Below are 25,293 nucleotides of genomic sequence, written 5' to 3'. Positions count from 1 at the left end.
CTTGGTGATGAGTTAGACTGAATGCAATGAGTCATCCACCATCTCCAATTGGCCTTGCCTGCCTCTGCAATTTACTATCAATTTATTATCTGTAGGGGAAGGGAATCATGATCACAAGAAAAAGAAAGTGATACTAAAAATGAGAAAACTATTTTGTAAGTGTGTGGTATATTAAGGGAAGGGAGGATTTCTTTGTCAAGAAAATCTTAAATTTCTGGCATTTTTATTTTAAATCATTGCAGAGCAATATAGAAGCACTACAGAAAAGTGGCCACAGGCATGACAAGTAGGTACTGAAACACAGATAAAGTTGCCAAGATATCCTGGCATAAATGGTGCCATGTGGTTTCTGGAGTAGAATTTCTGAACAAAGGGATAAGGAATACAGATTGTAAGGTGGAAGAGTGTGGAGAAACAGGCCCAAATGTTACTGAGCATTGTCTTTTGAAAGCATTTCAGAAGATCTAAAAGAAAAAAAGGATGCTCCATTGTTGTCTTCCAAAGTCACCTTGGGAAGTTGTGCATGTATTTAATAAGCAGAGTTGTAAAGCAGGTATAGGGTCAGAGTAGGAATGTCTTGTCTTGAGTCCTGTCTTAGACAACCATATCACACTGGGCATATCACATTTAACTGCTCCTACTCTCAGTTTCCTCTTCTAAATACAGGGATAAGTGCTATATCTATAGCACTCAGCTCATACAACTGGTGTGCAGATCAATGAGATGATATTAGGCAAAATACTTTGTAAACTTTAAAGTGCTGTTTGAAAAATATTCTACTAATCCCAGTGATGGTAACATGCCAAATTTGAAACCAACCTCTGCTTTTAGATTTGCCTCCAGAGAAAACTTATGTCTGTCTACAAGACAATGAGGATCCTTACTTCCTAATCACACTAGATTTTTGACCCAAAACAATATATTACCAACTTAATTACCTAACTCAGTAACTAATTTGGCTCCACATGGCTTTGGAAAGTTCCTAAAAATCAAATCCATCCTCAAAGGATGAAAAATTATCACTATATTTTGAAGCATTGTCAATAGCCAGGAAGGCAATTCCTAAGCAGGTTTCTTAAAAGGTATGGAGCAGTGTTAACATTTTGATATGTTTATGGCCTCTGGAGGTGTCTACCTTGCAAGAGATAACACTCACCTGGAGGTATAAGTTCACTTGTGAGACCCCATTTCTAACTTTAAAGAACTTGTCTTTTCATTATCTCATGGGATTACAGGAGCTGGAAAAGACTTTAGAGATAATTTAATCCAACCCCCTTATTTTACAAATGAGGGAACTGAAGTTATGTGACTTGACGAAGGTCACACAGATAGTAAGTAGCAGGGGCAGAGTTTGAACCCAGATCTCTGGCTCCAAACCCAGTATTTTTTCCACTTGACCGGTGATGTCAAACTCAAATAGAAATGGGGCCACTAATCTATACATAGGGTTCCCTGTAGCCATATATTGACTTAATTTTAAAATGTTATCTGTGTTTTAATGTCCTTTCTATTTATTTTGTTATTTCCCAATGACATTTTAATTTTGGTTCCATTACCCCATGGGCCTCTCCACTACACCAAGATGGTGGAAGACCTGACTTACAAAGAGAATGACATTAGAAGTCTCCCTTTCATATACAAGGGAGGATAAGGAGGATAATGTTCAATCAAATTATGAAGTATCTTTTACCCTGCCCTAATACAGAAACACAGCACTCAATTAAATTGAAGGCAGTAAATTTAAAACAAATAAAAGAATTGATTTCTTTTTACAGCATGAGGTAAGTGACAGAATTCAGTGCCATGGAAAGCCAATTGAGACAAATACTGTGTCTGAATTTTAAATGGGCTGGATAATTTTATGACTGTTAACATAAAATTTGCAGCTCTGTAAGCCCAGACAGTGATTTAAAGATAATAAAATCTCATGCTTCAGGGTGCAAGTTAATCACCTGCAAGGCCAGGAAGAATTTCCCCCCATATGTAACAATGCACAATAGAGTAGGTACATAAAGTTTTGTTAATTCCCAGCATCGAGTAGTGGTCAGTGCTGAAATCAGAGAATCAAATTAGATAGTCCGCTTAATTTGATTTGGCTCCGGCAATTCTGTGGTGTTACCTCCAGTGTAGTTTTATATCTTCTGTTGATATTTCCCTATTTTAAATAACAATTGCTTTGTCAATCTTTCACTTTTATAGCACACGTTGCCATAGTGTGGACCACAATACAGCAGTGTTTCATTATCCAGAGTAAATGGGATTGAGATGATTTGAAATAACCAAAAACTTGGTTAATAATGAATCCTAGAGAATCCTGGAGCATAGAGCAGAGCAAGGGATGCTGGATATTTAAACATCTCAAAAGGATATTGAAAGGAATGTTTATGAGGGGCCTTAGCTGGGAATATCTTGGGTTCTTTTAATGAAGTTTCAATGACTTATTAGAAAGACCTTCAGCATTTGTGTCCAGGTGTAGACAGTAGGTCCTTAGGAGATAGTGCACACTCAGAAGTTAATCATAAGAGCAAATTCGTCCCATAACAATGTCAGCTTCACTCAGGTGATTTTCACATGAGTGTTCACTGGACAATTACGTTTGTCAGATGAAATATAGATCAAAGAAAAGTTATTAGTGTTGGGGTTATAAACAGATTTGATTCATTTTATTTAAGTGAGAAATTCAGTTCAACAAGCATTGAATTGAAAGACACTTCCTTATAAGCATATTTGACTTGCTTTTGTCACATTCTTTTTTCCATTTCCAAAAGGGCAAAAGAAAATGAAGCACCACCTTTTAAAAAAAATTTTTTTAAGTTAATTTTTTTAAATGTTTAGTAATTGGGAACATACTTGCTGAAGTCCTGGCATGATCTGTGGCAGAAATAGAGGCCAGTATAGAATGCTAGACAAAAGAACTTTTAAAGAGAAACTATGGAAAAAAGTTTGTGGTGTTTATCCCATTAATAACAATTACTGTTCCAGTATATACAGTGTTAACAATGAAGAGTCTCCATTACTTTGATAGGCCTTGACCACAGGCTTGAAAAATTAGTCTGAATTTGGATTCAGCTTTGTTTGTTCAGTTGGGATGACATTTAATGCCTATTACCTGAACTCCCCCATTTATAAAAGGAAGAAATAATACCTCAAAACTACCACAAAGAATGGAATAAAAATAGATTAACTTTTTAATAAATAAATGAACTAAAAAAGAATTTATGAAGGGCTTTTTTCTATGCCAAAAATGATGCCGACATTAACTCCTATAGAAGATCCTTAGGAAATATTTTGGTGAGTAAGGTAAATTGTCTCAGTAATCCATAAATGACAATGAGTTAATGGTCATCTACTATTGGGATTTCCCTTTGGTTTTATTCAGTAACAGGACACTACTTGGAATTGTTATAGGGACCAAAATAGAGGAAACTTGTATGATTAGAAAGATCATGGTGCCATTGGTATAAACTGGGAATTCAGGAAGAAGGGCATGTTTGGGGACTAAGTTAAGGAGTTCAGCTTGAGTTATACTGAATTTGAGGCACTGGTGAAGCATCCACTTGGAAGTATAATTAGTCCTATAGAAATGCTGATTCAGTACTCAGGGAAGGTTAGGGCTGAAAGTAAAGATTTGGGAGTCATCTGTGTAAGAGGTGATCATAGAAGCTGTATCCTGATATTTAAAGGGCAGGCATGTGGAAATGAAATTAGTCTCATTTTGCTTGACCCAAGAGGACAGAACTAGGGATAACAGGTAGAAACTATGGAGAGAGTTTGCTCTATTTCTAAAATCATTTAAGTCATTCAAAAGTGAGATGGGGGGGGGGGCAGCTAGGTGGCGCAGTGGATAAAGCACCGGCCCTGGATTCAGGAGTACCTGAGTTCAAATCCGGCCTCAGACACTTGACAACTACTAGCTGGTGTGACCCTGGGCAAGTCACTTAACCCCCATTGCCCCGCAAAAAAAAAAAAAAAGTGAGATGGGCTTCCCTGAAAGATCTTCAGCTTCTCTTCATTGGAAGTCTTGGGATGGAACTGGGATGACCACTTGTTAAGGATGGTTGTTTGTTTTTATTTTTGGTTTTGGTTTCTTTGTTTGGGGTGGGGGTTGTTTGTTTGTTTGTTTGTTTGTTGCAAAGCAATGAGGGTTAAGTGACTTGCCCAGGGTCAAACAGCTAGTAAGCATCAAGTGTCTGAGGCCAGATTTGAACTCAGGTACTGAATCCAGTGCCCGTGCTTTAGCCACTGCATCACCTAGCTACCTCCCTGTCAAGGATGGTTGTAAAGTAATCCCTATTCCAGTAAGGAATGGACTAGACCTTCCAACTCTGAGATTTTGTGAGTCTGTGAGATTGCCAAAAGAAAGAATAGCAGAAGGAAAAGAAGAAAACTGAGAACAGAGGATTAAGAAGTGTCCCTTTTAGGGAGTAGGAAGAGTCATCCAAAGAGAGTGATAAGTAATAATCAAAGAGCCAGGAAAACCAGAAAAGCACAGTAGATTTAATAAACAGAAGCAGTTTTGATACATGGCTCTCTTTTGAAGCAAGAAATACAATTCCTTAAATAGAAACTTAATTTATATTTGCCATTGGGGGGGGGGGAGGGTGGCAAAAATGTGTGTGGAATTCAGTGATGTCTCTGAACAACAACAACAACAAAAAGGCAAACTCATACGGCAGTGCAGCTGGGCTCTCCTGAATTACTTATTGCTGTTATAAATTTATCATGAATGTATTTATTTAAGTCAAATCTATTTACATAAATTTACTTGTGCCAACAACATTGAAATAACAGCTATTATACACTAAATTCCAATTCCTGGGGTGATTATGTGAGTACATCTGAATAACGAGGCTTACATATGTGAGATTATACACACACCCACATACACACACTTCTTTTGTTCAAGTCTGACCTCAGACACTTCCTAAATGTATGACCCTGGGCAGGTGACTTAACTTCTGTTTGCCTCAGTTACCTCAACCGTGAAAGTATGGTTTTAATTGTACCTATCTTGCAGAGTTGCTGTGAGGATCAAATGAGATATTTGTAAAGAATACTTAGCACAGTGCCTGGCACATAGAAGGCATAATATAAATGCTTATTTCAGACACACACACATATGTCTATATGTATGCATACATATGTGTGTATAGATATAGATATCAATATAGATATAGTTCATTGACAAAAGGCATCTAAATAATAAGTTGATTTATGCTACAGAGAAGCATAATGGAAATATTTTCAATTACATTTACCCCATATCCCCCTAACTCTAACAAAAGCCTATACAATCCTCAAACTTGCTTCCAGCTCAGCTCATTCAAAGGGCTGGATTTAACTCACCACCAGGGGTCCGTAGTTTCTATGGGAGTCAACAGCCAGTCTCTAATCAGCTCCGAAGCCAGAGAGAGAGGAAGTCTGAGAGTGTGGGAGCGTCTGTTACTTCCTGTCGGGGTCCTCTTTTCTACCTTTTTCTCCTCCCCCAAAGGGGAGGTCCTTCAAGTAGTATGGCTGAGATTGGTTCCCTGTTGATAATGCAGTCCACAGCCTCTTAGGACACTCCTTCTCAGGGTGTGGCTCAAGATCTAATCACCTTAAGTGGGTACTTAGTGATTTCTCATTCACACCCAATTCAAACACTACTAAATTAATCAAGTCTGACCCCTGGGCATCTGCCAAATTCCATTATTTTACCACACTTTGCCTCAGTTTCCTCATCCATAAAAGGGGGTAATAGTAACAGTACTTACTTCCCAGAGTTGTGAGGATAAAATGAGATAATACTTATTAAACATTTTGTAAACCTTAAAACATCTGTGTGTGTATATACATATATATGTATATATATATATGTATATACACAAATGTTATATATATACACACACATACATACAGATATATGCTAGTTATTTTTGTTAGAAATGACTAATCAAATACATGAAAAAGAGGCTACAGTTTTGACTTCTCTGCCATTAACAAAGAAAATAGGAAAGAAAAAATTGGAAAACATTTAGAGAAAGACCTTATTAGAAATGATCTCATAAAATGACTTTGATCCCACTGTCCTTATATGAAAAAGAAATTACATCTTGTATATTGATAATTCAGGTGGTGCCTTTAAATATTTGTCTTTATTTAACCAGGCTCTTTCAGCATTGATAAGACACAGAAATATGTCACAATTAGAAAATCCATCCAAGAGGTGGAAATTTTTAGCATGTGCTCTGCATGAAATATTACTGAGACTGGCAGATGCCCATGTTTCAATCAAATAGAACATGTGTCTGATTTTTTTAACAGTTCTCAGACACAGTTTTTCATATCTCAAGAATAAGTAAAGAAGGGAAGGAAATAAGCATTTATATAGCACCTTTTATGTGCCAGGCACTATAATAATTAAATATTTTACAAATATTATCTCGGGGGCAGCTATGTGGTAAGTGGATAAAGCATCAGCCCTGGATTCAGGAGGACCTGAGTTTAAATCCGGTCTTAGACATTTGACACTTACCAGCTGTGTGATCCTGGGCAAGTCACTTAACCCTCATTGCACCACCAAAAAAAAAAAAATACCTCATTTGATCCTCACAATAACCCTGCAAGTGCTATTTTTATCCCCATCTTACAGTTTTTAAACCTGAAGCTAACAAAGGTTAATTGACTTGCCCAGGGTCACATAGCCTAATAAAAGTTTGAGGTCGAATTTTAATTCAGATCTTCCTAATTCCAGGCCTAGCACCCTATCCACCAGCTGGATCTGATTTAATATATAGTTTGTAGTTTTCTCTGAGTCAACATACATATTGTAGCTTTATTCTTATTGTTGTTTTCATTGAGTTTTCTCACTTTATTGGCCAGAACATTTTTTTAGTTGCTACCACGGTTGTAGCTTGACTTATGAAAATGAAGGGAGTTACCAAAAAAGAAAAAAAAGAAAAGAAAGGGGGTTTTGTGTAGTCCTATATCATCATGCATAATAAACCTATTTTTGTAATGTTGGTATTGGTTGGTTGTTGGTGATGGTGCATACATAGGAAAAAATGCAAATAGACCCTTCCAGGCTCAGCTCATCCTGCAGTGCTTGGAGTAGAGAAACTTATTTTCAATTGTAAACTGAATAAATGTGACTTGGAGGTCACAGCATGAGGGCATATGTGCATCTTCAAGGCCTTGTTTTGACAAAGTTACTTACTTCTCCAGGGACGTTTTAGCATTTTTCTCCAGCTGGTTTCACCTTTCACCAGTTATTTTGTCAACCTCTCCTCCCCCTGCAAAATTAGTAGGTAGGTTCATGACTATGGGTAATTCTTGTTTGTTTTTTCTCCCTAACCCAAAATTGTCATTACATTATGATAGGGAAATTCTGAAATAAATTCCCCTCACCTTTGTCACAATTCAGATTGGGAACTCCTCTATAATTTATAGTCATAAAGAGTTGTCTGGGGCTCTACAAGCTTAAGTGACTTAACCTATAGCCACATAGCTGGGGGAGGACTTGAACCCTGGTCTTCCTGATATTAAGGCCTGCCCTTTATCCACTACAGTAAAGAAAAAAACACCTATGAGCTAATTCTAAATAATTTTCTGGCTTTCAGTGGAATGAATTTAGTTTATAAGTCAATTAAAAGATCATTAGGAAATTAGTATATGACTGTGTGGAAAATTTTTAAGGGAAAATTACAGTAATTTATGATGGAGTCTCAAAATTAGGAAAGAGGTTATTTTTATCCAAATCATTATGGAGAACAATTCATCACTAACTACTTAAAGAAATCAAAATGAGCTCTGCAGTTAGTTACTTTAAAAATATGTTAATATGGTTCTCTGCAATTTAAGTAATTTGTTTCCACAGTCTATTCCTCAAAACCCATTTCCAGCAGTTCCTGTTCTCTCATTACAGATGTTGTGGTCAATTTTCTGGGTTCCACTGGGAATAAAAATATATACCAAAAACATAATGTTTAAGAAAAAGCCAAAGATGAGCCTTCATAAAGCACACTACAGATCTGATTCAGAGTGGAACAATCCTGGTACTCTCTTGTTTTCAAATATGAAAAGTTGCTGGAAAGTCAGCAACTTAGATATTAGAATTTAGAGAGGGGGAAGATCTAGACAAGGGGTTGTTTTAGAGGCAATATAACCGCTGGAATAAGAAAGGCAAGATGGAAAAGTAAAAGAACAGTGGACCAGGGTAAGGAGACACTAATTCAGGTGCTTATTCTGTGGCTCGAGCAGCCATATAACCTCAGGCAAAACCCTTCACCTTTCTGATCCTCAGTTTCTTCATCTGGAAGATGAAGGTATTTGTGCTACCTGATTCCCAGTGTTGTTATAAGGATAATGGCACATTGTAAATTGTAAACTACTGTATAAAATAACACAAGATCAAGTGTGTAGAGACCATTATTTAAGTAATGCCCTATTGGTAAGGTAACATGAAGAAATTCTCTTATTTAGGTCAGGAAGCCAAGAATGTAGTCAGATCCAATAAGCATTAGGAGTCTCTACAGTATACAAAGATGCTAAATGGTATGGATGTTCCTAAGTATAAGAACAAGTACTCATGAATATAGAAATCGGCCTGTGTGCTTGTCAATCTTAAATACTATTTTTGTCTGTTTTCTCCACAGAGTTACAGTGAACCTGTTGATGTTAAAACATCCCAGCCTCCTCAGCTGATTAATTCTAAACAGTCCGTGTTCCATGGGCCCACCCAAGCTCATTCAGCCCTCTACCTAAGTTCCCACTATCACCAACAGCCGGGAATGAATCCTCACGTAACTGCCATGCACCCTAGTCTCCCCAGGAACATAGCACCGAAACCTAATAACCAAATGCCAGTGACTGTCTCTATAGCCAACATGGCGGTGTCACCTCCTCCTCCCCTTCAGATCAGCCCACCTCTTCACCAGCATCTCAATATACAGCAACACCAGCCAATCACAATGCAGCAGTCAATTGGAAACCAACTACCAATGCAGGTCCAGTCTGCCTTACATTCACCCACAATGCAACAAGTAAGTATTATTTTGCTAACTCTTGATTCTAGCCTCTTTTGTTAACTACAGAACAATATTATTTATTATAATAAATGGGAAAAAGACTTCTATTTTTTTCTGTTCTGCGGAATAGGTTTATTATACTTTTTATAGCATGTCAAAGTAACAGAAGCTTTAAAAAATATGAAAGAAATAAAAGGAAGGCTGAATAGTAAAAAGTGGAGCTGTAGAAAGGGAGAACTGTTAGTAGTTAATACATGTAGTTCTGCTCTTTGGAAAAGTATAGTGAGAGTGTGGTATGTTATAAGGTCACAAGAATTCTTGATGCTGTTTCTTTTCACAACCATGGATTCCTTCCCACAGAATCTATTTTGTTGCACATTTCTCTTCGACTCCATACCACGTGCTTGGTTTGTGTTTCTGGGATTAGCAACACTTGTTTTTAAAAGATGCTAAAGATTCTCAAGTTTCCATCTAAGTCAGGCATTCTTAACTTTTTTGGTGTCATGAACCCCTTTGTAATCTGGTGAAGCCAATGAACCCGTTTTCAGGATATTGTTTTTAAATGTATAAAATAAAATACATAGGATTATGAAGGAAACCAAATGTAGTGAAATAGTTATCAAAAAAGGAAAAAAGATAAGTTCACAGACTATCTCTGATTTAAGTAGAAAAGTCTATTATCATTTAATAATATGTATGAGTATGTTCAAAGCCTAGGAAGTTTTTTTGTTTGGTTGGTTTTTTGTTTTGGTAGGGCAAGGAGGGCTAAGTGACTTGCCCAAGGTCACACAGCTAGTAAGTGTCAAGTGTCTGAGTCCCAGTTAGAACTCAGGTCCTCCTGAATCCAGGGCCAGTGCCCCCACCTGGGAAGTTTTTGTGAGTCACATATACATAATAAAGGTGAGGTGTGGGCTAGGCATCGGAAGATCCTATCTTTGCCCCCTGAATTTAGTTGCATTCCATTTCTTTCCTTCTCTCTTCCCAATTCATTTGCATGGACAAGAAAAACAAATTTAGGAATTGGGAACCTGGAGGACCTTAGAGCCATAGGTAGTTTTCTTGGAAGAGTAGCCTTTGCATGAATGATAACTAGGTGTAGTTTAGCTACTGGAAACTAGATTGGTAATCCCATAGACTTTCTGGCCATAAACTAATGAAAGAGGTCTGAAGTAGACGAAAGACTTATTGATCAGGAAGTACAATTTAATATATAGACTTAAGACTGAGGGCACTAATTAATTAGTAGTATTCTGCTCTGTCTTGGTACCTCAGACAAAGAATCTCCTTCTGTTGAGCAAAGCCTATTTTAGGCATTGGTCCTGAAAGAAATAGATAGACAGACAGACAGAGAACTGGCGTAGGACTCAGGAGTGTGTTAGAGTTTCTGCCTTTTATTCTAAAGCAAGGGTTCTTATTCTTTTTGTGTGTGAGTCATGGACCCCTTTTCAGAATAATGATTTTTAAATGCATGTGTAAGGGACAAAATTTAGTAAGGGAAGAGTTAATTGGGCAGCTCACCATAATATTGGGGTAAGAAAGGAGATTAACAGCTTCTTTCAAAAAACAAAACAGGGTTTGTTAATGGGAACAAATTTAAACACAAGTATGGTTAATAGAACTAGGGACAATGAAAACGGGAATAGGGGAAGGAAAAAATACAACCCACCAACTCACCACCACCCAGAAACAACAGTTTCAAAGAGAATCAGCTGTGCAGCATCCCTCTCCCTCTCTCACTCATGCCAAAGTGCACTCTCCTCCCTTCTCTCTCCCAGAAACCCCCTCTCTCACAGGAAACAGGGCCTACCACACACATAGCCCCAAACTAATTGGCTGGCAGCAGTGATTGACAGAACTAACAAGCATCTCTACAGAGACGAGTTCCGGATGCCAAAGACCACCTGACCTGTCCTCACCAGGCTTCCCATCATTATAATTTGGCCAGGCCCATGCAGGCATGCAGGTGTCCAGCATGAGCCAGTGCACACAGGTGCATGCCGGGGCCTCCAATCCCAGCCATAGATGGAGTCACAGAAACCCCAAATCACAACCAATTCCTTACACATGGAATAAGTTATATAGGATTACAAAGGAAACTAATTTCATTTTTTTCACCATCCAAGTTTAAGGATTTTGTGACTCCCTGAAATTCATCCATAGACCCTTTGGTGGTTTAACAGCTCCTACTCTAAAAGTTCTGTAACAAGAAAAGCTTTATAGTTTTAATCCAAAATAATTAAGACAGAGCCCATTCATCCTATTATGAAGAAGTAAGAGCACCTCATTTTCTGACTCCAAAAGAAAAGTGTCACAACCACATGCCCCAGTGTTGTTGCCCCTGGCAGAATCCAGCCATGGTCAGTGTGGACCAGTGGAACAATACTTAGAAGCAAACACACCAGACCAACTATCTAGGGCCCTTGGGTTCTTGGGAAGAGAAAACATCTTTAATTGATATCCTTATTGAACCCAGTTAATGTTGGATGACAAACTTTTCCTTTGGTGGAGGCACTACTGGGGCCACCATGTAAGCATCAGTTATGTCACATCTCACAGTTTGTGGGATAATGGAATCCAGAAAACACAGGAGGAGTTATGTGCCAGCCTTCTATATGGGTTTTACTGAAGCTACTTGAGTGCCATCTCAATTTAGATTTCTATTAAGCAAATTTTGACTCCATAAGAAACTTTTTTCCTCTATAAAAAATTAGGTATTTTAAGAGTAAGAGATAAAAATGTTATTTTGCTGAACAAGAGTTTCAAAATTTTGAAAGAACCTAAAACCATTGCCCAAGCACATTATGATACATGTGTGCAGTTGTTAAATTCAGCCTTATTTTTCAACCTAAGTAATATATTGATCACTAGAGCTAGAACTAAAATATTCAAATTTTAGATCCTACAGAGCTAGAAATCTAAGCCTCATGTAATTTACATTATAGTGGATAGGAAAAGCAATCATATTCAGTCAAGAATTTGCTGTTAAGACTAACATTATTATAGATTACAGGCTGCTTATTGTCAGTTAGACAATTTCCAGGCCTGGGAGAACTGGCTCAGTTTTGAGATTCCAATTAGTTGGAAAGAGTGATCTTTTTTCTCAAGTCCACCATGCTCCTTGAGCCAAGAACACTGATAATCATCAGCCCCCTTTTCTTGCCCATTTCCACCAAATGGGTTGTTCCATTAGGAAAGAGAAATGAGGAAAAATTGTTTTCACACCTGCTTTTTATCCATTTATGAGAGTTTATGTTCAGGGTCATATTTATTCTTTGTCTGCTATAAAGAATATATTTTTGCTCTTTAATGATAAGTGAGACAGTGATTATTTAAAAGACTGTGGTACATATAGTAAATTACCAGTTTCTGATGGTGGAGAGAATTCTAGCTAATTCAGTATCATGATTAATTGAGAGTTACATTGAGTTCATCCATGGACTACGAGGTCTTAAACTATTATAGTGCAATAAGTCAAATCAACAAGTATTCATTAAGCATCTACTAAATTCCAGGCACTGTGCTAAGCACCCAGGGATATGATCAATAAAAAGAAAAGTAGTCCCTGCTCTTGAGGAGCTTACAATGTAATGTGGGGAGATAGCACACAAAAGAAGGCAAACAAGTCAGGATAGAGGATATACCAATGGGTACCCAACATGGGGGCATCTTGTTCTTTGGAGTTGAAAACAAGTAAAACAGTGGATACAGAGCAGAGTGAGCCAAAAATCCAGATTCTGCCATCTCTAAAGGAAGGCATTGGGAGGAGTTTGGTACTCTACCCTCTAGCCCTCCAAATTGGACAGAAGAGGCTAAGGGATATAGTGTCAATCAAAGGTTGAATCAACCCATAGGGGTGAGATTAGAGGAGATGAGCATAACCTGAGAAGAGAGTTCTCTTTCCTGGAGTTGTAATTATTATTATCATTATCATTACCTTGTGGTGCTTCAGGATCATCTTTATAAGCATAATTACTATTTATTAATAAGCCAGGGGATACAAGTTATTAATGATTTTTAGTACATTGCTTTATTTTGACATTGTATCCTCATCACCTAGCACAAGAGCTTATATATAAGGACTGGACCTATGATTTCATTGGTATAAAGAACTCCCAGATGAGGAAATTTCTTAATCAGTGCAGCTCAACACCTTCTTTGTACATAGTCTTAGAGAATTACCTGTTAATCAACTTTCCTAGGATCAACTGCTGGTCTGTGTGTTTCAGAAGTAGAACTTGAGCCCAGGTTTTCCTGACTCCAAGCCTAACTCTGTATCTACTGTGCCACTCTTATACAGAGCAGGAATTTAAGTGGTTACTGATTGGCTAATTCTTTGATGATAGGAGACTCTGAGAATGAGGGTAAGCTCAATTTTTGATGATAATAAAAGCTTGAAGTCCAGAAGAAATCTCACTAGAATCGGTTGGGGAGCAAGAGAAGGGATAAAGAAAAGGGAGAGAGAGAGAGGCAGTATTGAAGAGACCCAATACATGATGGGTTATGGAAGAGCTTAGAGAGTAATCATGACCTTCTGTGAGTATTAGCCAAATTGAGTATTTTCTGAAGCTGCATTGTGTCCTTTTAGATTCAAGGTAATTACATACAAGACATGGACCCTTTACGTGATGGCTCCATGGGATGTGGCTGCTTTTTACCGTAGTTTAGCTCAGTTTAAAAGGACAAGAACATTCTAAACAATCCCAAATTACACCCTAGAAAGAGACGAATATAAGGATATCCTAGGAAAGAAACCTTATATGCTTCTAAGTAGAGACAGCAAAAACTTGCTTACTACATTTGACTGTGATTTTGAAAGCAGTGATAATTGTCATGCACATATGTGCATTCCTTTGTTTATACTACTCTGAAAAGGAAACATGGCCCTTGAAGGTCATATTGGTGACCCACAAAGCCCAACTTCGCTACGATTCAGCATAGGGAAATAACCAATCTTTCTCAGTTAGTCTGTTTTCCTGAACCCAGCCACTGTACAGTCTGGCTATATAACCCTATCTTGGAGTCTAAATATAGCCAATGCCAGCTTCTGGGTTATTGTTCTAGATTATGTTTAAATAAGCCTTAGCAAATGAAAACATAGAGGGAAGATTCATAGACCCCAAATTAGAGTAAATTATAAATTACCATTTAGTCCAAAAAAAAAAAAGTAGACATGCTTCAGATGGAGGGAGAGTGGTGTTTTTATTTAAGGAATCCCAGACCATGTATGATAAAAACCTCATTTCTTATTGTAAAGATTTTAATTTGGTAGGAAAACAGACTAGGCCGCTTCTATGATTAGGAGATTATAGTTTTAAAATCAGAAGGGATTTTATATATCACCTAGCCCAAACCCCTCCTTTTATAGCTCAGGAAACTTCAGACCCCAAGAAGTTAGGCGATTTGCCCAAAGTCATCACCCAAGTAAATAGAAAATGAGAATCATTTCTAACTTAAAGAGGTCATGATTCTCTTATTACTTATCTTACAATATTCATGCCAACATTCTTTTAGATTGTACTTACCTGTATTAGGTCCAAGTTTATCACCGGTAAACCACTAGATTTGAGATAGTTAAGCAAAAATAAAGTGGGACATCATGGTGTGGTAAAGAATTAGTCAGAGACAGGGTCCAAGTACCACCTTGATTCCTACTGCCTTTGTGAACCTGGCCAAGTCGTGTAACTTTCCAAAGAATACAGGAAACAAAATGAGACAAAGTGAGATGCAATTTAATTTGTGGATTATGTTTATGATTGTGCTGGGCACCGTTTAATATCTGGTTCTCTGCGGGGGGAGGGGGGAGTATAAACAAAACATATTTGTTATATTCGCTTTTAAATGACATGGGGTTACTCTTACTTATGCTTACATGTACCATCAAGTATTGGATCCTCTCCCCCACCCCCCAACAACATTTCCCTCCTTCTATTTCTCTTCCTCTCTCCTATGTCTATTGTCCCTCCCAATTCCTATAACTTTCAGCTTTTTTTGTTATTGTTGCTCAGTCATTTCAGTCATGTCCAACTTTTTGTGACCCCATTTGGGGTTTTCTTGGCAAAGATATTAAAGTGGTTTGCCATTTCTTTTTCCAGCTCATTTTACAAATGAAGAAACTAAGGCAAACAAGGTGAAGTAACTTGCCCAGAGTCACACAGCTAGTACATGTCTGAGGCCAGATGAGAACTCAAAAAGATGTCTTCTTGATGTTAAACCCAGTGCTCTATCTACTACAGCATCTAGCTCCCATTTCAGCTTTTATCACTGTCAAATACTGTTTTCCCTCATTTTCAGCTTCTAACCTCAAAGAATTAATGTTAATTAGCAAACATTTATTATGTGCAAGGCACTGCAGCAAATTATAGGGATATAAAGACAGAAATGAAACAGTTCCTGACCACAAGGAGCTTACAGTCTGGTAGTCTAGCAATCTTTATTCCTTTAGCGTGTCACATGAAATACTCCAGTGAAGAGGATGAAGTTCCCAGTTTGTGATCCCCATTAATAAAGACCAAATGCTTAAATTCCAGAATGAGTAATTTAAATTGGCTATTGATAAGAATTCGCTGTCTCCACACTTAACACAAAGCCTCATCATTAGTTGGTACTCAGAAAATATTTAAATCAGTGAATAAATGAAATAAGTATAGAATTTTATTTTCTGAGGAATCATAATTGTCTTTTTATTCTCAGTGCTTTGCACATAGTGGAAGCTGGATAAATTCCACTTGAATTAAATTGAAGTTGTTTTTTAAATGGAATAGACATCCATTTAGGAGGTAGTTTGAGCATGATCTTGCCTACACATAGGGGAGGGGGAAGGTAGATTAGATGCCATCCTGGTCTTTCCAGATGTAGGAGACCAAGGATCCAAGCATTTTCCAATATGTCAATCTTTAATTTATATTTTTCATAGCACTTTATCTGCTAATGTCATGACAATATTTTTAGAATCCAAACTATCCTTCTTATGGAACCATTTTCTCCCTAAGGATACTAGGCATGTTCATATATTTAAACAACAAAAAAAGTTAATATCTATAGTGTTTTTAAAAATAATGTCTCATATTTCAGTATTCCTTTGGTTATTTTCTTTTCCTTTAGAAAATGAATGTATACTACAGAATGATTGCATAGTCCACCAGGAATAATAGTCTCATTTTTTCTAGTATATATTTTACACAACAAACTGATGGACCTAGTTTATTTGTCCAGAATTCTTCCCTTTTTCCTGCTCCACTATATTGTCGAATGAGGTCAAGAGAAAAAAATCATTAATATCTGTCAACTTCCTTTATAACCTTAAGGAAAAATCTTTGTATGATATCACACAGACAGATTTTCAATTTCCTTGTGTAATAAACAGATGCTTTAGGATTTGGATGTAATTTAAAGGTTTTAAAAAAAATCACATTGAGATTGATGAATAAATCAGTTGTGAAGACAAAAACATTGATGCCTGTTGAAAATACCTCTCCAGACAGGCAGGAAATGAAATTAGTTCCCCGTAAAGTGTGGGGATGAGGATCACTGCTTAGTTGTGCTGCAGGCTTTTTAGGACTTGCAATAGTGGCACAAGGAAACTGCTAGGGCTACAGAAATCTAATTAAAGAGCAAATGTCCCATCTGACATCAAATTAATCTTTATCAAGTTCCCTATTTTTATTTCAATCTGGCACCACAAAATGAAATTTAAAATTCTAGGCATGTTGCAAAACAGTTGGCGATTTTTCTCTTGAGCATTACAATGCAAAACATTCAGCATTGTTTAATTAGACCTCTCAGCACTTGTTTTTTTTTTTAATATACATTTTTTGATCATCAGAGTTTGTTACAGAATTAGATAAATAATGCCCCTCAAATAAGCCATAAGTTCAATCCTAGCAGCTATCTCTTCATTTGCAGCATCAGAAATATATTCCATTTTGACTGGGAAGAAGTTGGAATAATAAGTATTTACATCATGGTTCTGCTCTTCTCTCCTTGGCCTTCACTTTTAATCTCATTAGTAACCTTCTAAAATTTAGACATTGCAGTGCCAAGATCTTGAATGTTTTCAACTTGTACAGTTTCTGTTTTTGACCTTGCAAAACTAGTCACTAATTTATCTAGCCTTAAAGTAGATTAAATGGAAATGATGTTGTCCTGATGGTCTGTTCTCCAGACTTTTCTCTGTTATTGTAGAAAAAACAGTAGTGGTTTGTTTGTTTTTTAATTTATACTTGGTTCCATATATTGTGCTAAAGCAAGATATTTTTATCATAATGTTTTAAAATATTTTATTATGGTGTGATATGTTTCCTTTAAATAAAAGCTGTGCCCTATTCACATTGATCCATCATACCCATTTCCTACATCTCTTCCACCAAAGTTCAAATAGTTCTTAGGAAGGATTCACACTCATGGTTCTTTGATGGGCACTGATGGGCACTATAAAATTACCTCATTTCACCTTTAGGAACTTAGTCTCTCCTATGTGTCTAGCACTACACTAGAGACTATGAAAAGCCATAGCAGAAGTTGTACAACAAAGTAATTGATGATAAAAGTAAGAATAATCAATCCATCAATCAACCAACATTTATTAAGTACTTACCATGTGCTGGGCAAGACCATAATTAAATGCATGCCTACTCTTGAAAGATGATTAAAATTCTTTGCATAAAAGAGTCATGTGGATGCCTAGAGAGAGATTTGGCTTGGAAAGGATTGATTGGAATTCAATTCAACTCAATGTTTAAAAATAACCATTGAGCAAGGCATTGTATTCTAGGGGTATAAAAATACATATGACATAGACCCTACCTGCAAGGAGTTTACAATCTATTGTGGGAAGGTTGACAACATGTATATAAAAAAACATGATAAAAGGAAGTGTAAAAAGTTTGAAATACAGATCCTAGGATAATAACTATGAGAAATTTAAGGAAGGTGGGGGGCGTAGGGGGGTGACAAAAGGAGGTCAGGAGCTGTCAGTCGCTCAAGTAAGGGCTTACAGAATAGGCACTTCAAAAGGAAGAGATAGGGGAAGGAGCAGAGATCATCCCAGGCATGAGGGAGGAAAAACATATGAACTAAAGCATGAAAACAGGAGAGGGAATGATGAAAATGAGGAGTTTAGAACAGTCAGTGTAGCAAGAATATGGAGCATGTGAAAGGGAGTAGGATGAAATAAGTCCAGAAAGATAGAAAGGAGCCAGATTATTGAGACCTTGACTCCTGGGATCTGAAGTCAATGCTTTACTAGTGAGCAGTGAGGAGTCAGTCAAGGGTTTGGAGTAGAGGAACAAGAATAGGAATGACATCTGAGCACTGCATTAGGAAGATTACATGCCAGCAGTGTATAAGATCAATTGGAGCCACACTCTGATGCCAATCTACCATTTTAGATTTATCTTATATACTCTACATTCTGACTAAACCATCTATCCCTCATTTTCATCATGCTTTCTCCTTGGGATTAATCAAAAAGCAAGACAGCCTGGTGATAGGAAGTCCATTTTGGAGGCCAATCCCCCCAGAATATCTCCTTTATCCCTGTTCCAATCTCCCTTGTATTATAGTATATTTGTCTGTATATCATTTTATAGAAGCATCATGTGATAGATAAACTTGGAATCAGGAAATCCCAGATTCAAGTCTCATCTCTGACCTTTATTAACTATATGAATTTAGCTAGTGATTTAGTCTCTCAAAACCCTGCCTCCTAAAAGGTGATGTCTTCTTCCCCCTAGTAGATTGTAAATTCTCTAAGTTTAACTCTCTGCTCTATCTTTCTGTGTCACTAGCTTTTAACACAGTTCCTTGCACATAATAGATGCTTAATAAATGTATGTGGAATTTCTTAAGAGATGTTGAGCCTGAACTAGGGTGGTTACGCTGGGACAGTGGTAAGAAGGTGATAGGTGGGAGACATATTTATTCTAAGGTATTGACATATGTGCAAAATATTGGCAGCTATGTGGCACAGTGGCTAGTATACTGGGTCCTGAATTCTAATCTGGCCTCAGACACTAACTGTGTGACCCTGAGCAAGTCACTTAACCCTGTTTGCCTCAGTTTCTTAATCTGTAAAATGAGCTGAAGAAGGAAATTGCAAACCACTCCAGGATTTTTGCCAAGAAAACCCCCAGTGGGGTCACAAAGAGTTGGACATGCATTAAATGACTGAACAACAACAAAGAATTAGGTGCATGAGATATGGTATTTTCCTCCTTTGTACTAAATTGTTCATGTCCAAATGATTGGCATTTAAATAATGCCTGGCACATAGTAGGTATTATATAAATGCTTATTCCCTTTCCCTTCCCTTCCCCTCAAGTTTCTATTTTTCTAGGATGAGATACATAGGTGAGATCTGTAGTAGAAAAAGACAGCCAAGATATATTAATTAAGAGTTTTATTTGGGGTATTTCCAACAAAGCTTAGTTAGATTATTCTTGAATTCACCAGATAAGCTGGAAATAATTCTTAGCATGATTTCTGTTTACTTGATCCATCTACATATTTCAGAGATTCTGTCCTTGAATTTCTAATGACTCCTAGGATTGAAAGTGAACCCTTCACCATACTAGTATACTGAAAGGATCTTCCTGAAATCTGATTATTATGTCCCAGCTAATAGGCTTTTCAATTAAAAAATATTTGCTCTGCCTTACACTTTTCTCTTTCTCTGCTTTCCAGTTTTAAGTTGTTATGAGTCCTTCTCTCTACATTAGTCCAACAACTGCTCAAAAGCTTTGGTTGAATTTTTGTTTAGTTGAGAAAGAAGTACAAATAAAGGAAGAAGCAGATGGTCTCTTTGTGATTGAATGAAGAAAGAAGGTTTTGAGAACAATGTGTGAATAGGTGTAGTCTAATAAAACACTCAGCCACCTGCTGCCTGCATCCTTCAAAAAAGATTCTGTTGCATATTCTGGGAATTAACTACTGGGGTATCCTTAGGTTTAATGAAGGAAAAAGTAAACTCTGAGGGTTATAGGAGCTATTTCCCCCTGTGTTTGGATTCAGTTATCATCTCTCTAGCTTAAAATTTTCCTTAGTTTCACAACTTTATGCTCTAGAGTGTAACTACTCGTGAATTAACAGGCTTCCAAATCAAGGTGACACAGTGGATGGAGTGCTGGGCCTCCAGTCAGGATGACAAGTCTTCCTGAGCTCAAATCTGGCCTCAGATACTTACTAGCTGTGTCACCCCAGGCAAGTCTTGTTTACCTCAGTTTCCTCATCTGTCAAATAAGCTGGAGAAGTAAATAAAAAAACACTCCAATATCTTTGCCAAGAAAACCCAAATGGAGTCACAAAGAATTGAACATGACTGAACAACAACCAAGAGGTAGGTATATGGGACATGCCATTTTCCTCCTTTGTATTAAGTTGTCCAAGTCCTAATGATTGACATTTAAACAATGGTCTACTCTTTGCAAATCATCTTATGTGCATAGCATTACCTGATCATTTTGCTATAGTTATTATACATATTTCACAGAGGAGAAAATAAGGCTAAGAGGTTGGGACTTGCCCAAGGTGACACGTGAGCAGTGGTTTGAGACAATTCAAACCTTCTTGACTCCAGGTCTAACTCCAATTTGTTTGTAATAAGTGGAATAAGCAAATGTCATTCTAAAGACCTGATTTCTTTTTCAGGGGTTTACTCTTCAACCTGACTATCAGACCATTATCAATCCCACATCTACGGCTGCACAGGTTGTAACCCAAGCAATGGAGTATGTACGTTCAGGCTGCAGAAATCCTCCAGCACAGACTGTGGACTGGAATAACGATTACTGCAGTAATGGGTAAGCAACATGGGAATACCAACTTATTTTAAATTACACTTAGTAGGGGGCGGCTAGGTGGTGCAGTGGATAGAGCACTGGCCCTGGATTCAGGAGGACCTGAGTTCAAATCCAACCTCAGACACTTGACACTTACTAGCTGTGTGACCCTGGGCAAGTCACTTAACCCTCATTGCCCTGCAAAAATAAGTAGATAGATAGATAGATAGATAGATAGATAGATAGATAGATAGATAGATAAATTACACTTAGCACATAAGTAGAGGCCTTTGTTTTTTATGGGCAGTGGAAGGAAGATGAAAGCCCACACCTTCGTCTCTTTTTCTGATACTTTCAAAAAATGTTCATCAGGAAATTCCCTTTGCATTTTGTAAGCCAGAAAATGATGCTCCCGGAATTATGAAACAGGCTTCTGGCTCTTCCAGTAAACCATGACTTTTGGTTAACTTCGCAGTAGTACTTCTGCTCAGTCCCATTTTCCATGTGAGCAGTGAGGCCATTTTCTAGAACTACAGTGGAATCAGTCTATTAACAGGCATTGCTTAAGTACTTAATATTTGCCAGGCACTGTTCCAAGGGGAAGTTAAAAGGAGGAGGGGGGGTCTTAAAATAATCTCTCCCCTCTGTTGACCATCCAAAGATATTTAGCCAACATAACCACCTCTGTATCTTGTGTTTGTTTTCTCCCCTTGCAGGAGCATGCAGAGGGACAAAGCGCTGTACCTTACCTGAAAATCAGATCACCTCTTCTTTCCAAGAAGGAATGCAGGGAAGTCTTTTCACCATGTATTGCTTTGTGCAGTCAAGGCAGTTCTGCATTTTATTAGAAAATACAAGTTGCTAAGCACTTAGGACTATTTGAGCTTGTGGGTCACCCACCCTGGAAAAAAAATAGTCATGCTTCTTTCTTTATTGTTTCTCTCCCCCTCCCACCCCTACCCCTTAAATCCTTTACGGACATTGTTTTTCTTCTTCCCTGAGGGAAACTTGGACCATTCAGATTTTATGTTGGTTTTTTGTTGTGAAGTGCTTCGCTATAGTAACTGCCTTAGCAACTGTAGACGTCTCGGATTAAAGTCCTGAATTTTCCATTGGTTTTCATAATGGGTGTTTATATGAAACTACTAAAGACTTTTTAAATGGCTTGATGTAGCAGTCATAGCAAGTTTGTAAATAGCATCTATGTTACACTCTCCTAGAGTATAAAATGTGAATGTTTTTGTAGCTAAATTGTAATTGGAAACTGGCTCATTCCAGTTTATTGATTTCACAATAGGGGTTAAATTGGCAAACATTCATATTTTTACTTCATTTTTAAAAAAAAACACACAACTGACTAATAGTTCTATATTTTCAAAATATTTGAGAAAAAATATTCCCAAATGATTTTAATTTAAAAACCAATTGGCTTTGTCTCAATGATCAGACAAAAAGAAACATGTTGGGGGAAGCGCAAACATTTATTTTGTACTGCAGGAAAAAAAAATTGCTTTTTTTGTATCACTTTTTGTGTAATGGTTAGTAAATGTCATTTAAGTCCTTTTATGTATAAAACTGCCAAATGCTTACCTGGTATTTTATTAGATGCAGAAACAGATTGGAAACAGCTAAATTATAACCTTTACATATGGCTCTGTATTATTGTTTCTTCATACTGTGTCTGTATTTAATCTTTTTTTATGGAACCTGTTGCGCCTATTTATGAAATAATAAATATAGGTGTTTGTAAGTAAATTTGTTAGCATTTTAAAGAGGTTTCTTTGATGTTTTAACTTTTGCTGGCAAAAAAAATATTCACACCTGGTGTGAATACTTTATTATTTAGTTTTTACAGTGACATGAATAAAGCCAAACCTGCTTTTCATTTAGCAGCAAATGAAAGTAACCAATCCTTATTTCTGCATTTCTTTGGTTGATGCAAAAGCAAAATGATCCTATTTAAGAACTTCCCTTCTTAATCCAATGAAACAGGGAACTACCCTAAAAGACACACGAACCACAAGACTAAACAAACAAAAGGGCCCTCCATCTAAAAAGGGTTGCTTCTTGGTTCTCAGTCCAGTTTTAGTTAATAAAGAAAACTTTAAAGTAAAAGAAGAGCAAAATAGAGAAAACCAGCCTGAACTGACCAAAATGCCTCCTCCAGTTATATTTAATAGACATTCAGAAAGCTTATGAGAATGAATGAATTAGGGTTGGGATGGGGGTGGGGGTGGAGGGAAGGGTTTGGAAAGAAGGGAGTTAAGGGAAACACAGCTGTCTAAAATGCCTCCAAAAATGAAGGGTGAGTGACCAAGGCAGCAGGGAAAAAGAAAAAGAAACTCAGAAGCAAAAGTCGATCATAAAGAATAAGATTCTTGTTGTCCTTTGTGGACATTACATGCCTCTTCTCCCTCCAGAAGTCCTGTGCTTGTCAGAGGAATTCCGTGGGTACAAGAGACCTGCAGAAAAACAGAGGGCTATGAGAATCTAGCTGTACGTATATGTATGGCTTTTAGATCAAAGAGCACTAACAAACCAGACCCTTATGGAGGATTGCATCCAGGAAGCTAGTCTAGTTCGTAATCAAGGGAATGGCTGATGTCTCTTTCATGCAGTGTGTGAAATAAACTTAGCAATTTAACTAAATACAAATATATGCATTGTGTAATCCAGTCAGAATTAAAAAGACAAAAGGTATGCTTGCTTTGGAATGATTTTAGGCATTGTACAACCTTGAATCACTTGAGCATGTAATAACTAATAAATAATGCAGATCCAATGTGATTATTAAATGACTGTAGCTGAGAGCTCTAATTTTCCTGTCTTGAAACTGTATAAGAACTCATGTGATTGAGTTCACAGCTTACTTGTTTGTCTGTTTAGCATTTTAGAAATATACCAGCACTACTAATTACATAATGTCTTTTATTTATTATATTATGATACAGTAAAATTTTCACTCGCATTAATTCTAAAATGAGAAGGTAATTACTAGACTGAGAACAAACCCGATTTGACTTTGACAGGCAGGTTGTACAGGAAAGTACTATGTTGTTTCCGTCCTTTCTAGAGAGGTGTACAACCAGGGTAGGAAAAGTGTTGAAAATTCAATACCAAATATAGTAAAAAACTATAACTGTAAATAAAAGAAAATACATCATGAATAAAAATGCTTATCATGTGTGACCGGATTCTATTTGATTATCCATTGGTCTCTGAAGAAAAACCCCAGTCAGATGAGAAATTCCAAATGGATATCTTGGCAGAATTGATCAGTCAGAAATAGAAATATGCCTACCCTGACGCCACCCTACCCACCCCAAGCTCCTCATACCTAAAACACTTAGAGGAGCCTTTATCAGGATGACGTCTCTAGGGAAATGAGCCATTTCCTGAGGATTCTTCTCTATTTATTTAGACATGGAGCTCACCATTCTAGAATTATGTCTGGATAGAGTAAAAAGAGCCATTGGTTCAGATAAAAGGACTCACTACATGTAGAGTGGTAACATGTAGAGGAAATGACAAAACAGAGGTGAAAGTGAAAGTCCCAGCTATTGTCCTAAAGAAATAAATATCTGTGGCAAATTCAGTCATGATCATGGACACCGAACTTTATTGGTACATTTGGAAACCATAGACAAAAAGTACAGTCCATTAAAAGGAAGGGGAAAGATGGGGGATGGGGAAGAGAGTAGGCAATCTGAACATACTGACATTCCTCCAAATGTTGTCAGAGTGAGAGGCAATAAAGCAGTTAGTATAATAATGATTTCCAAAGTAACCAAAGTAGCTAACATTACTAAGGATAAAAGGTGTTCTCTGGGATTGTTTTCATCTTGATACCTTAAAGAGAAAGAGAGTAGACTAATGTCAAAAGGAAACTATGACCAAAGAGATCTACAGTTCATTGGGAAGAAGTAGAAGTAAAGCTTTTCTGAATGCAGATTTAAGAATCTATTAAGCATCAGTGGCCAGATTGCAGTTCCCATAGCTCCTTTGGGATCGTTGTCGAACCCTTTGGAAGCATGCTCATGGCCTACCAGAGAAAATCATTTTGACTCCAAGAAGATATCTCAAATTAAAATTAGTGAGTGTTCTATGAAGTCCTAGGAGAAATTCCCAAGGAGGCAACAAGAACCTGCATGTGCTAATGACTATTTTTATTTACAAGATGGCTTACCTTAAGTCAAATCTCAGAAGTCACATTGCCTTAAACTGACCATCTTTTGAATGACTCTCCCCCTATTATCACTCTCATGTTTTTAAGGTATCCATTATTTTGCAATACAGATCCAACTCTGTTCTAATGAAATTGCAAGGGATTACCCCTGTTCATTTGTTGAGGTAGAATTTGGGGTTGTCCAATATTAATGGAAACAAGTAGGTCATCAGCCAAGGCTTGGAAATCGTTTTACAGCCATGGCCTCTGTACAGGTCTTTGTCATATTGGGCTTTTGCATCCCCTTCTTATTTTTCTAAAAAACAACCAACCAACCAACCAACAAAAA

At 37.2% G+C, this 25,293-nt stretch overlaps 1 protein-coding gene across 1 annotated transcript in view; it reads left to right on the top strand.

The window, feature by feature from the left end:
- Positions 1 to 22,988, top strand: part of TOX (thymocyte selection associated high mobility group box) — a 380,331-nt gene extending 357,343 nt beyond the window's left edge. The window contains exons 7-9 of the mRNA XM_043988665.1: positions 8,634 to 9,020; positions 20,649 to 20,800; positions 21,496 to 22,988. Coding sequence (XP_043844600.1) covers positions 8,634 to 9,020; positions 20,649 to 20,800; positions 21,496 to 21,532 — 576 coding nt within the window. The 3' untranslated portion in view covers positions 21,533 to 22,988. The remainder of the gene's footprint in view (positions 1 to 8,633; positions 9,021 to 20,648; positions 20,801 to 21,495) is intronic.
- The last annotated feature ends 2,305 nt before the right edge of the window (positions 22,989 to 25,293 follow it).

Source organism: Dromiciops gliroides, chromosome 1, assembly GCF_019393635.1.
Source record: "Dromiciops gliroides isolate mDroGli1 chromosome 1, mDroGli1.pri, whole genome shotgun sequence".
In the NCBI taxonomy this organism is placed as follows: Eukaryota; Metazoa; Chordata; class Mammalia; order Microbiotheria; family Microbiotheriidae; genus Dromiciops; species Dromiciops gliroides.
The sequence above is the reverse complement of the archived record's forward strand: the minus strand, read 5'-3'. Positions and strand labels throughout refer to the sequence as shown.